Source organism: Prorops nasuta, unplaced genomic scaffold (assembly GCF_024137725.1).
Source record: "Prorops nasuta isolate Cenicafe-Biocafe unplaced genomic scaffold, Cenicafe_Pnas_1.2 PNAS00009, whole genome shotgun sequence".
Classification (NCBI taxonomy): domain Eukaryota; kingdom Metazoa; phylum Arthropoda; class Insecta; order Hymenoptera; family Bethylidae; genus Prorops; species Prorops nasuta.
In genome coordinates, this window is record NW_027116806.1 from 7,952,949 (window position 1) to 7,965,966 (window position 13,018).

Genomic DNA, 13,018 nt, shown 5'->3' on the forward strand with positions numbered 1-13,018 from the left:
ACAATCAGCTCGATTTCAGTTGTGATATCTAATCTCTTGCAATATTATTCATAACTGTTCCTACAGGCTTTTGTGCAATAGGTAAATCAATTTGCTCAAGGTTTAATGCTCGCTTGGACCTTTAACTATGCCGAAAGGTTATTAAAAAACGCATCTGAAGAATTAAAAAAAGATAATAATAAGAAAAAATGACTCGAACGACGATAATTGATTATTCGCGTATTGTCTGATAAACAATGAAAATTGTTGCATATTTTCCATCAGGGAAACTCGCGTACAGTCATTGAGTGGCTTACTTTGGCACGAAACGAATGGCAAACAATTTTGCAATAGTATAGTACTATGGTGCAGATTAAATGGATCCGGTTCAAGCTAGAGAATCAGAAATGCACTCGTAAACAAGCGTGTTAACAATATGAACGACATCGTGAACATTTGCTCGTGGTACTGTCGTGAATTTCATAGCGAATCCGCTTCATATCTGTCCCAGGATATGACGTGATAATAGACCATAAACAACTCGTCCAATTATAGCATGTAACATTAACGAACGAATTTTTTCAATCCTTTCGTTCCATTTCGCAAAAACTTAATTTATATTTTGGAACTTTTTCGAGCACACAAAGCTTCCATAAAATTTTTTTTAATCTAGTTGTGACAAATAAATAATGACTACAACAATGGTATTCAAATTCTCTGAAAAAATACGAACGTATTTTTTGGTAATGGCCAAATCTATATACCTACAAGTCTATAATTGATGTGTGAATTTTTTACTCCAGGATCCTAATTTGAGGAAAGAGTATAATATTAGCCAGTGGTGATGCAGAAAGCAAATCAAACAGAAGGAAAAGTTTCAATATAAGCAGCAGATGCTTGTTAAGTCCGAAATCTCTCAGATAAGTGAAACCTCGATGTGGCAGGCAACATGAAAACTGTACTCGCGCTTGCTCAGCTTGAATAGTTCAGGCTTTCCAACGATAAATTATGAATCGTTTCATCACCGCTTTTTATTATCACGCACAAGCAGCTTCGTGCGCTACAGTTGCTGCTGTCGCCTTTTAAACTTGCATCGCGAGCTACGTATTTTATTACTCAACTTTGAAATGAAAAAAGAATTAAGTAATCGCTAAAAACAGAAAGATCGAAAACTTGGGTGGAATGAAGAGAACTGATTACTTTCCATCTCGATGCTTTTCCCCTGTTAAAATTAAATATTTTATTCGTTCATAAATGACAATTATTGAAAAAGCCGCGAACCACGAAAAGCAACGATACATTCAAAATATCATTCAGATTTGCTGTGAAATTCTCATTTACGAGACACACGTAGACTTATTTGCATTAAACGCCAAAGCCACTCTGGCCAAAATGGTACGGTTGCTGGCAACGCAAATTTTGCATATTATTTTAAATTAAACTTTTTAAGCGATGAATGGAGTGGCCATTTTTTGCTTCACTGAGAGCTTTTGGGCGTTGTAAAAGCATTTTGTACACAAAGACTTGTTATCGCCCTTGTATAAAGTAAATACGAAAATGACGACAAAAAAAAACTGTTGGACAAAGTTCACGCAAAAAGACAGAAAAAGAACGTCGATGTTGCTGCTCCACCGCGTTCTACGATCTAGCAGTCGCCATTTAGTATCCTTGCGAGAACAAAAGCTTGAGCGAAAAAGCTCCGAGCTTAGAATGCACTCGCTCTTTTCCAGAAAGAAAATTTACGATACAAATGTTGAAGGAAAAAAGTTTGGGTTATCGATAATGGTCCTTGTTATATCAGAGAGTATATGCATGAAATTTACATGACTTGCCCCTGTAAAGGAATCGAGGAAAACGTACGTACGGTAGAATTCTCTAACTTTGATATTAAATAATGTCATGCAGATTCTCTATTATGTCAGTTTATTGTATTAATGAAATTATCAGAAAGTGTGTACAAAATTAACATGAAATTTGATAAATGACTTGGAAAATGCTACGTTATACAAGCTGATGGAGTTTAATGCTAACTTTGAAATTATTACGTGCATCGAAAAACAAAATAGTGCCAGCTTCTCATGTTAATGAAGCTAGTTTATTTTGTAGATTCTCGGGATAATGAAGTTCCTAATAGCGGAGGAGCTAAAAAGGGAAGGATGATCCCTCGTCAAAATTTGGCCAGCGAAAATATAGCTGCGCTGAGCTGTAAAAACAAGGGCAGACGTACGTTTCGGGTAATAGATAACGTAATTTCTGAAATCGCATAGGTAACCCAAGCCAATGCTCAACGATAGGCATCCTTATTGGCGTAATTTTCCTTAATTACCTCGCTAAACTCTAAATTAGCTCTTCGCTTGAAATTACCTTCGTTAAACGAAAATCTCCCCTCTTTAGGTTTAATTTTAAGCGAATGGGTGCGCGAGTTTTCGTAATCTATGCGCAAATCGCTGAACATTCTTATATCACACACACACACACACACACACACACACTCTCCGGGAATAAGCTGCAAATAATGAAAAGCTGTCCTTCTCTATTCAGGCTCAACGTCACAATATTAAGATAATTTATGCCACGCGAGATTTGTGTCATTTTCCTCGCGCGCCCGGCCCCTCTGGATTATACAAAATCTTGTTAATGAATATTTATCACCAATTAATATTAAACATCCTGGACAAAAAGCTCATCAAAGACCTTGAAATCTAATTTCCCTTCGAGGATGCTTCGTGTGGTCGAACAGTAAAAAAGTTTAATCAGATCATGCTTTTATAACTCTCGGGAGTAAATATGTACACGGTGGAGAGTGAGGGGGTGAAGGTAAATCAGTTACAAATTAACCAAGTGACGAAAAGTAATAAATGGCTGCTATAAAATTGACAAGCTTCGGGAGATTTTCGTTATCTGCCGTCATTAAAAAGCATTTGGCCCTCGGAAATAATTGAATTCGGCAATCACAGTGGTGGATGAGACGGAGCAAGAATATTGCTGCGACCCTGCATACGAAAATTGAAAGAGCGGATGGAATTTTTCATTCGCATATTTGAAGAATTATTTATCGGGAATATTTTAGAGCGGTGGCGGCACGGGAGGAACATGGCGCGCACTCGAATTTTTCTGGGACACCGTCAGTCTCGATGCGTTCGATCGACGAAAACAAGAATTATGGGATGGAAATGAGCCGGTGGGCAGCGGTAACACGTGAAAATGGCGTTATTCCGATCTTATCGAGCCAGCATGATTTATGGACCGGTCCTGAAAGAGTTAATGGAGGCAAAATAGCGCGGAGAGCACCATGAATCCTTCCGTATCGTTGTACATTATCGATGGTATGTTTGATGGTAAACGCTATCTGCTACTAAGCCACGCTCATAATTTATCGCTGAGAACTAGCTGTTAATCATTAACCCGAACCGTCCAAGTCCCACCGATTTATTACTCGTGACGTCAGACCCAACAAATATTTTTCTACTGCCCCCTAAAATACCCAATACATATATGTATATATGTATACCGTACACACAATATAATATCGAACAAAACAAATATGAAGCATGTATCAAATAACATTGGCTTCTCATATCGAACTTACGTGGATATACCTTGTGTGTATGTAGTGAATACACGTATCATTTACCAAGAGCGAAATCCGCCCACGTAAAACATACCTGCGATTGGTCAAATATAAATTTGCAAGATTTGAATATTGAATTTCAATTAGCAAGCTGCCAGTGCTAAATTGTTTTGCAGATTTTAACACAAAGAGTGGAGGAGCTAAGTATTCGAGATCTCGTTAAGGATGGAAATTAGCGTTTAATTAGTTTACAAAGTTGGTATCGTTTATTATAGCGTTTGCAATGGAGTAAGAGGGAACGTTTGGCTTTTGTTGCAGCTTTACCGGCACACCTACCTGGCCCAGTACAAGATCGTCAACTTGGAGACTCGGTGAGTAAACGAACCATGCCCAGAGGCTCTTACGATAATCATATCTCAGACTTATTCCGCGGTCTAGCCAGGATTTGCATTTTAATCTTGCACTCTCCTGCAGACTCTCTTGCGACGCGGTGCTGCTGCAGCCCTCAGAAAACCTGCTAAAGCGAAAAGAGAGACAGGGAAAAAGGGAGAGAATGCTAGAAAGCCCTGGCGTGCGCGCAAATTACAAACTGTGCGCGAATTTAATCCTCCCTCGTCTTTCCATCCCTGCTATCCTACCCAACCTATAACCCACCCCTCCTACACATAGCTATTCACGCCCTCCAACTTTCCTTTGCGGATTCCAACGCTAACTTAGCATTTAAGAGTGCTTAGACTGCGATTAGGCTCCACTCCTCACCTTTTCCACTCATTCTCCAACATTTACCTTTCTCCTACTTGGCAAAAATTAAATCTTCCCCAGGATGAGATCAACGCCCACCAAAAATGCTTACCACTCCTTTTGATAAGTCCGAAGTTTTTAAAAGCCACGTGAAAACAAATCGTGTTCTCACTTTTTTCAACCTGGCTTTGCTTACTTTTTATGTACGCCCTGACTCGGTTCCATTCCTGACCTTTTCACCTTTTCCACTCATTCTCTAAAATTGACCTTTCCCTTACCGGGCAAAAATTAAATTTCCCACGGATGAGATCAACGGTTGCCAAAAATGCTTATACCCCTCGATGTAAAAGTATAACGTGAGAAGGAATCTTCGTCTCGATTGTTAGGACCCGCCTTTCCTCGGTACTTGGATAACAATTAGACTCCGCTTCTAAAGTTTTCCACTCATTTTTGAATATATATATATATATATACCTTTCTCCTATAATACTCGGCGAAGATTAAATCTGCCCCACGATGAGATCAACAGCCACGAAAAATGCTTACCACTCTTTTTGATAAGCCTTTCCAGCAACATTGAAACAAATCGTGGTCTAAGTTTTTTTATCTCGAGGGCTTATAGAGGGATCTAGCTTTACTTTAATATAGCTCACGATGGCTTATAAGTAGGGTGGTTCTGGAGGATTTTCTGCCCCTTTACTGGTGCGAATCAGCCGCACTTTTCGTCAGCAGAAAAGTAAGTAGTTCGCTGGTAGAGTGGCGCACGCCAGCAACCAACTTTCCAAATCGCCTTATTTACATCAGGTTTTTAACATTGTGTCACTTTCCTATAAACTTGATTTCCTCCAGCGAGCGGATAAAATGCTGAATGAGACGTGGGAAATTTTTACGCGAAACAGTTGAAATTGAGTTGGCTCTACTTTATCGATCGTTCTCTCTGGGCGCAGTAGATGAAATCGCGCGTGGTCCGCCTCGTCGCACCAGAGGTATCGAAGCGTGAACTGTAGCAGCATCGACTATGAACTCGCTTTATACGAACAGAAAGATTTACATTCCACAGACAAGCAGCTCTGCTGGAACACCTCACTTCCAAATCTCCTTACTTGTAGTTTCTCATCAATCCACGTTCATCGTTCACTCTAGGTCGAATCGATAAGGGGTTTATCTTCGAAATTTAACCATATTCCCAGCAACCACTGCGATATTAACCAGTGTGACCTTCGTTAAAAAGAATAAACGCACAGACTTAAAATCCTATGGGGGATGTTACTGCAAAGAGGGTGCGTCAGCTTGAATTTAATGAAGAAATTTTCAACGATCTTTGGGATAAATCGTTCGAAGCATCACTTACGGAAAGCAGATTGAAATTTAAAATTCGAGCAACTCACCAATCGATCTTTCCGCAGGAGCTTTCACTCGTGTCATCTAAATAATGTAGAACCTTTACCAAAGTCCGATTCTGTCAAATGTTCAAGTATTGCTGAAGAATAATCCACATAGAGTGAATGATTTTCCCGCTTGTATCTTTTCATCTCAATTTATATAATACCTTCTTCCTCCACTGGATCAAAATGATCAAATCACCGAGGGTTCTTACTGTGAAATTCACAGATTTTCCTGACCATTGACGTTCGCCATATGCACGCACCTTTCGCGAGAACAAAAGGCCGAATTCTTTCGAGCCATATTTTCACAGTAAAGGTGCCATTGCACGGCGTGTGGCGTGACGCTCCACACGCCGTGAGAATGGTCCGGCGTGATATTCTGCACGCCGCGTGTTGTTCCCATCGATAGGCGGTAAAGTTTGTCTACATCGAAGGAAAAGAGGCCAATGTGTGTGGGAATAAATCTACTTATCAAGCTGAAGCTAGCAGGTCAAACGGCGACAGGATGAGAACCACTACCATCTCAAAATGTCCATAATTTTAGGAAATTAATATATTTTCAAACGAAAAACGCTGCGCTTTCATTGAATAAGTATTGTTACAATTAAGAATTACCTAAGTAAAGTAATTATCATCATCATTAGGAAAAAAAGACGCGATTATATAATTATTTATTTATATCTAATTTTCATACGTAGGAAATTTTTTAAAAAGATGAGAGTGCTGTCAAAAAAAAGGTTTTTTATGCCCAAAAGAGTAAACTAATTTTCATGATGTATAGCAAAAATTCATATGTGACGAAAAAAACCTAAGAGCGCAATTTTCGTGTTGCTCGAAGTCTTTTTTTAACGAATAAATCTCTATTGAAGTATCAGGGAAAATTTTTAAATACATGAAAGTTGTATCAAATTGAAAAATGATTGATACCAAAAGGCGCAAGTACACGGCGCCGAGAGTCAACGCACGCCCTGTAGAGTCACAGCGAAGCGCGACGCGTTGTGTCACGACGCGCAAACGTGTATTGTCACAACGCGTCGCGCTTCGCTGTGACTCTACAGGGCGTGCGTTGACTCTCGGCGCCGTGTACTTGCGCCTTTTGGTATCAATCATTTTTCAATTTGATACAACTTTCATGTATTTAAAAATTTTCCCTGATACTTCAATAGAGATTTATTCGTTAAAAAAAGACTTCGAGCAACACGAAAATTGCGCTCTTAGGTTTTTTTCGTCACATATGAATTTTTGCTATACATCATGAAAATTAGTTTACTCTTTTGGGCATAAAAAACCTTTCTTTTGACAGCACTCTCATCTTTTTAAAAAATTTCCTACGTATGAAAATTAGATATAAATAAATAATTATATAATCGCGTCTTTTTTTCCTAATGATGATGATAATTACTTTACTTAGGTAATTCTTAATTGTAACAATACTTATTCAATGAAAGCGCAGCGTTTTTCGTTTGAAAATATATTAATTTCCTAAAATTATGGACATTTTGAGATGGTAGTGGTTCTCATCCTGTCGCCGTTTGACCTGCTAGCTTCAGCTTGATAAGTAGATTTATTCCCACACACATTGGCCTCTTTTCCTTCGATGTAGACAAACTTTACCGCCTATCGATGGGAACAACACGCGGCGTGTAGAATATCACGCCGGATCATTCTCACGGCATCTGACGCGTCAAACAACATTCAAATTTTACTCCAAAAACTCGAAAATGGTATTGAAAATAGACAAGCGGCGTGAAAAGTGGCGCGCCAGAGCATTCTCGCGGCGTGTGGCGCGTCACGCCACACGCCGGGCGTGTCACTCCACACGCCGTGTAATGGCACCTTTAAGAGAGGTCAGAGTCGCGCCATAAAGCTGCTTCGTACGCCGCATGAATACTGCCAGCTTTATTTATAGCTTTTGCCCGAAAGAAGTTCCCCTTTTAGATGTACTCGCTACCAACAATACCAACGATCCTTTCGTGCCCCAAAACTTTCCATCGATTTCGCGGAGGATACGAAAACCTCTCGCATATTTTATCGATTCTTCAAAATCTCCATGCCCCATTTGTAAACAGCTTAACGCAAATTCCCACTCGCGACTCCATACCGTTATTATTTTGAAACTTTAACCACACATCTCTCTATTATTTTACAGTTTTGTTATTTTTAGGTCGTGTCCAGATTGTTTACTTACGTGACTGAAATGCGTACATTTCCCCTGCATCAATCTATATATTTTATTGTTTATTGTTACATATATATATATATATATATATATATATAGAAAAATATTTGTCGCTCTTAAGACAATTTTCGTCCGTTGCTCTGCGAGGGCCAAAACACGTTTCGCTTGGTACACAGAGGAAAACCAATGGTTTTTTATCGTTTCCTTCAGGCTCTCATCGTTTCGTTGGATTCTATACTTGTCAAGCGAGAGCTTCGCCAGCTTAATTCCATTATACGTATTCCTATGGAAACATCTGTTACACGCCTTTCTCGACAGATCTAAAATTACTAAGAATTTCACCGAATTAATTCCCTTATAATCTATGCAATTTAATTTTAAAGGGAAGAATTCTCGCGAGGCCTTGGATTTACTTCCACTATAAATGCAGATTCCAGTATTTTACATTCTTTATCGTGGAAGTTTTGGAGGTGGAAATTTAGTCGGATCTTTAGTCACCGATCTACGGTGCTGATTTAATTCCGCTCTATCGTTCATCGTGTAATTTTCGGAGGTATCTGCTGAAACCATCCGACGCAAATCTTGCATAATATAGGCTATATTTCATACGCGGAGACGTAGCTGAGGTGTTCCGTGCAAGCACACCAATATGCATAGCTGAAAATTTAACCTGCTCGGAGACTCTGCGATAACCAACGGAACATACGTTCCACGTTTTCCCAAATCTTCTCAATCGTATCGCGAGATTGCAATACTACTACGCTAAAAGCTTCATTCGTATTATTAATATTATTCATTCTCTTGAATGAACTACATTCTTAAACTTTAATTCAATTATGCGAGCACTTTAAAAATATCTCTATATATTTTAGAGAGAACTCTGCAGGAAGGTTGCCAAGGTAAAATTGAAAATTTCTTTTCAGAGTCGAAACGTCATTGGCTTCGAACGATTCGACGTCTCTGCAGTTGGCGATCTGGGCACCACGTGGCAACGCCTTGATCTACGTCCACCAAAATAATATTTTCTACAGACCGGAAGCGGAAGTGCCGGCCGACTATCAAATCACCTACAATGGCGTTTTCGGTACAATTTACAATGGTGTACCAGACTGGGTGTACGAGGGTAAGTTAAACGTTCTTTCTTTCAATCTCTCTGCTCACTTTCTCTCTTACCTCGATGTAAAATTATTTTTTTTTTTTTTTTTTCATGGAAAAAGAGTAAGAAAATTTGAGAAAAATTGTAGGAATTCTGTATTCTGGAAATTTCGTGGGATGGAAATGATGAAGGATGCCCTTCGGTTAGGCAGCTCGAATTTTTCGAAGGAAGAACACGCTCCGCACGAGTAGGTTCCTCCTCTTCGCCAAGTCTCCTCACTAACATCTGTACGTGTTTTCTAGATGCAATAAGCCTAGGCACTTGCCGCGATGAGAAATGTCCGAGCGGCTCAACGGCCCGAGCATAACGATAAAACGAAACGCGCCGAGAAAACTGAAAACTTTTTCGGTTACACTTTCCATCCCTTTCTTTTGCGCTCAAACAACTTCACCAGTTTCTGCTCAACTAAACTATACGCAGGAATATTTCTTCCCATAATGTGGAGACTAAGAGGCAACCTCGATTATCTCGCTTAAATCCAGCGCTTCATATACGTCTGTGTGTGTGTGTGTGTGCTACTGCGAGCAACTTTATCGAGATATACTACGAAACAGCATCAAAATGGCAAGCTAAATCATGGAATTGCGCAGTATCATGAAAAACTATGATAATGGAATGGTTTGATAAGAAAAAATAGTCTCGCGTGCACGACAGGTCAAGCGATGAGCTGTACCGTCATCGTGTAACTTCTCCCCTTTTCTTCTCTTCAAGCTAGAAATAACATAACCGAGGAGTATGGGAAATGGCTGAAAAACTTTGCTGGTTTATCAAAGTAACTCCTGGAAACATACGAGAATATATCCGATTATCGTAAGTGAATTCAACGCTAAAAAGATTGATACGCGCTTGCTATATCGAGGAAAACCTCGCAATACTGTTATCAGACAAAACATCAACAAGCAGCTAAGCAAATTTCGCGTGAGAAACTCGGAGATATACCGGTATTTTCTTCCATAAATTTTGGTTTCTTCTTGCTTTTTCGTATTATTCTAAAACTTATTATGATCGAGTACATAATTTTTCGATCGATTTTTCATCCGAGATGTTTGACCTTTAATTATATAGGTATTGTTGCATCGTGAGAGATGAAAGTGTCTGGTGGAGAATGTGGAAAGACGTGGGAGAGTTCGGGAGAAAAGATAAATGTCCGGTGTCTCAGCTGGAATTCAAAAGATCTCGCGTGAAATTACCCGAATTAAAAGCTGAGCCAGAAAGCTATTTCAAGTTTCGTAAGTGTTGCTGCAGCGCGTCGGTCCACCGATCGATTTTAATTAATTCGGAGACACGGATCCCATTCGGTCACGATGACTGACAAAATGTTTGCTGCCAACTTTGGCCTCGCGAAAATCTCCCACTGGGAATTTCGAAATAAACTGTGTATATGGCTGGTCCACTTGTTGGCAATTAGAATTTTTTAACCATATCAAGTAGCTGCAAGGAATTATATCAATTTTTTACTTTGGTATTTCGCCTGCAGGTTACATATACTGTACAATATATGATATGGTTAACGAAAGTATGCCATTGCTGAAGCAAGAATTTCTTCTATATTCCGGAGGAGAATGAATTCATTAAAGGCCGATCAGGATAAATTTCGAGGGGAGTGAACATTCCATCTGGAATTTTTTCGCCGACATTTTCCTTTCCTGCCAAGCAGTTTCTTAAAAGTCCTTTGCTTTTTTGCTCCACTAGTTCGTCCTACTTCCTGCTCCTACCTTTCTCTACTCCATTTCCACGGTTTTTTCGAGCACAAGCCAGAGGGAAGATGAGTGGTGAGCGATACGCGCGATCTCGTGCATAGTAACAGCCTTGAATAAGGCGCTTTCTGATGGACCCTCCGGGGTGCTGACCCCCACTATTTCCCACTTCTAATATACTTTTGCAATTACGTAACCTTGCACCATATCGCTTAATCCTCTCTGAAAATAGTGAGAAAGATCGTTCCCACGCTATTCCCTCCTTTCGTTACGCGGGAAAAGAATATTCGAGGACCTTGAGAATCTTCGACGAGATCGAACCAACGTTGAAAATTAAACAGAATAAATCCACGTTTCCATCCAGATGGACATTGAAACGACAGTTTTTCATTTTATCGAGAGAGAAGTATATTTCCATATATATTTTTAACGAAATGTTGGATAATATTTTTATTTTCTTTTTTTTTTTTTTTTTTTTTTTTTTTTTCAACGTATGGTTGGAGTAAGAGAAATTTGGAAATGCGGCTCGTTAAAACAGTGAAGCACAGTTTCAGGTAGAGCGTTTATACCTCTTCCCAGCTTCAATATGAAGCAGCCTGCTTACATATTTATCAGTCGGTGGGATCCTGTCGCAAAATTTTGCGAATCGTTGGAACTCGGAGAATTTCGTGAGGGAGGCGCGAGACTCCTTTTGCCAGTTTGTGATGAATTTTTCTGCCTCATCCGCGACCTCCTGGGGGCTCGGGAGGAGATAGGAAAGAGCTAAAGGGTGGCTTCCAGTAAAATGGAAAAAGAGCATACCTGATGAGGCCATGGAAATAAGCAAACTTACCCCCAAGCATTGCCAATGTATGTGCGGAATTACACATCTGCAGCACGTACTATTGTATCTCCCAACGTGAAATAATAAGTATACTGCTGTGTCTACAGCTTTAAAAGCTGCGAAATACGCCCTTTCATCCGATATTGGCATACAACTTTTAACGGACACGAACCCACAGCTGCTGTGATTTCATATCAATACTATCAATGTTTCAATGGAATTGTCTTTTCAGCATTAGACGCTATTTTGACCTATTGTTCTATAAGGAGCGTGTACTACACCATCGGTGGTAACTTTGCTATTTAGTTGAAGGGACTAATGTATTGTGTGTAAGCTGCATACTGATATTTCACCCAAAGTTACAGTCTACGTATATAATACAAATTTATTGACAAGCTCAGGAATAACGCCGTGCATGACGCGTGACTCTCTCACGATTTAATATATGCACAGAATATAGGATTCGACAAAAAAAAATCAATTATTACCAAGTTTTTCTTCCAACTGTTTTAACGTGTTTTCGATCCAAGTCACTCACTCAGCGTGATGGCTGTGCTGTGATAAAAGCTCCAGTCAGACCAGCAACAATTACTTGCAATTTAATTCGAGATAACGAGATTTCGTGAAGTAAATGCGTAAAAGTCTGAGCTTACCGAAATAAGCGCATTATAATACGTAATGAGCAAAATTCGTCACTGGCTGCATTCTTTATTTGAAATAGCGAGCTTTTATTCCATAAAGTAATGAGAGGAAAATGCTCATAAAAAAATAAATAGCTCTGAATGAAAGAATTAATTAATGAGTTAGGCAATTAATTCGCCGAATATTGTTTGGATAAAATATTAAAATGAAACAATGATAATGGAAGTATTATTCGCAGACTAATAGTGCTGGGGGCAAAAAGATATACTTCTGACCAAGGGGTTAGAGTTAGAATAACCGAGTTAAGTATTTTAGGTGTGTATCGGAGGTTGATGGTCCAATTAAATTAAATCAGAGCCGTTTGGCGGTTTGTAGTTGGCGGAATAAGAAAGAGAGAGAGAGAGAGGTGGTATGAGAAAGGGAGATGGTTTGAAAGGGGAGGTTTTTCCCCCCATTACGCCGGAAGATGGTACCGGAAGGAAGCCGGAGAATAGAGGTTAGCATATTTCGGGAATGTCGGGAGAGTTGGCAACCCCTTTGAAGGCGGATTCCAGACACGAGCAAGAAGCAAGAAGCAAGGGGGTTGCGTGGGGTGGGCAGGGGAGGGAAAAAGCGGAAGGAAGACGGACGTAAAAAGCATGAAGGCTAGGGGAGAGGTGAACTGAGCGAGAGAGAGAGAGAGAGAGAGAGAGAGAGGATAGTGAGGAAATGGGGGTGTGCACAAAGGGGCGACACTGCGATGCGCAGCTCGCTGGACGTGACGAGGGAGATAAATATCCCCAAGGCGAAGTTTCGCGGAAAAGCACTCGCCACTCAGCCACGACTGCAAATCTCCATGTCAAGCT

At 39.9% G+C, this 13,018-nt stretch overlaps 1 protein-coding gene across 2 annotated transcripts in view; it reads left to right on the forward strand.

The window, feature by feature from the left end:
* The window catches only part of ome (dipeptidyl peptidase 4 omega), a 182,363-nt gene that overhangs the window by 144,500 nt on the left and 24,845 nt on the right, over positions 1-13,018 (forward strand). For both annotated transcript variants that reach the window (XM_066731811.1, XM_066731812.1), the window contains 2 exons: positions 3,869-3,921; positions 8,779-8,978. In XM_066731811.1, the coding sequence (XP_066587908.1) occupies positions 3,869-3,921; positions 8,779-8,978 (253 nt within the window). The remainder of the gene's footprint in view (positions 1-3,868; positions 3,922-8,778; positions 8,979-13,018) is intronic.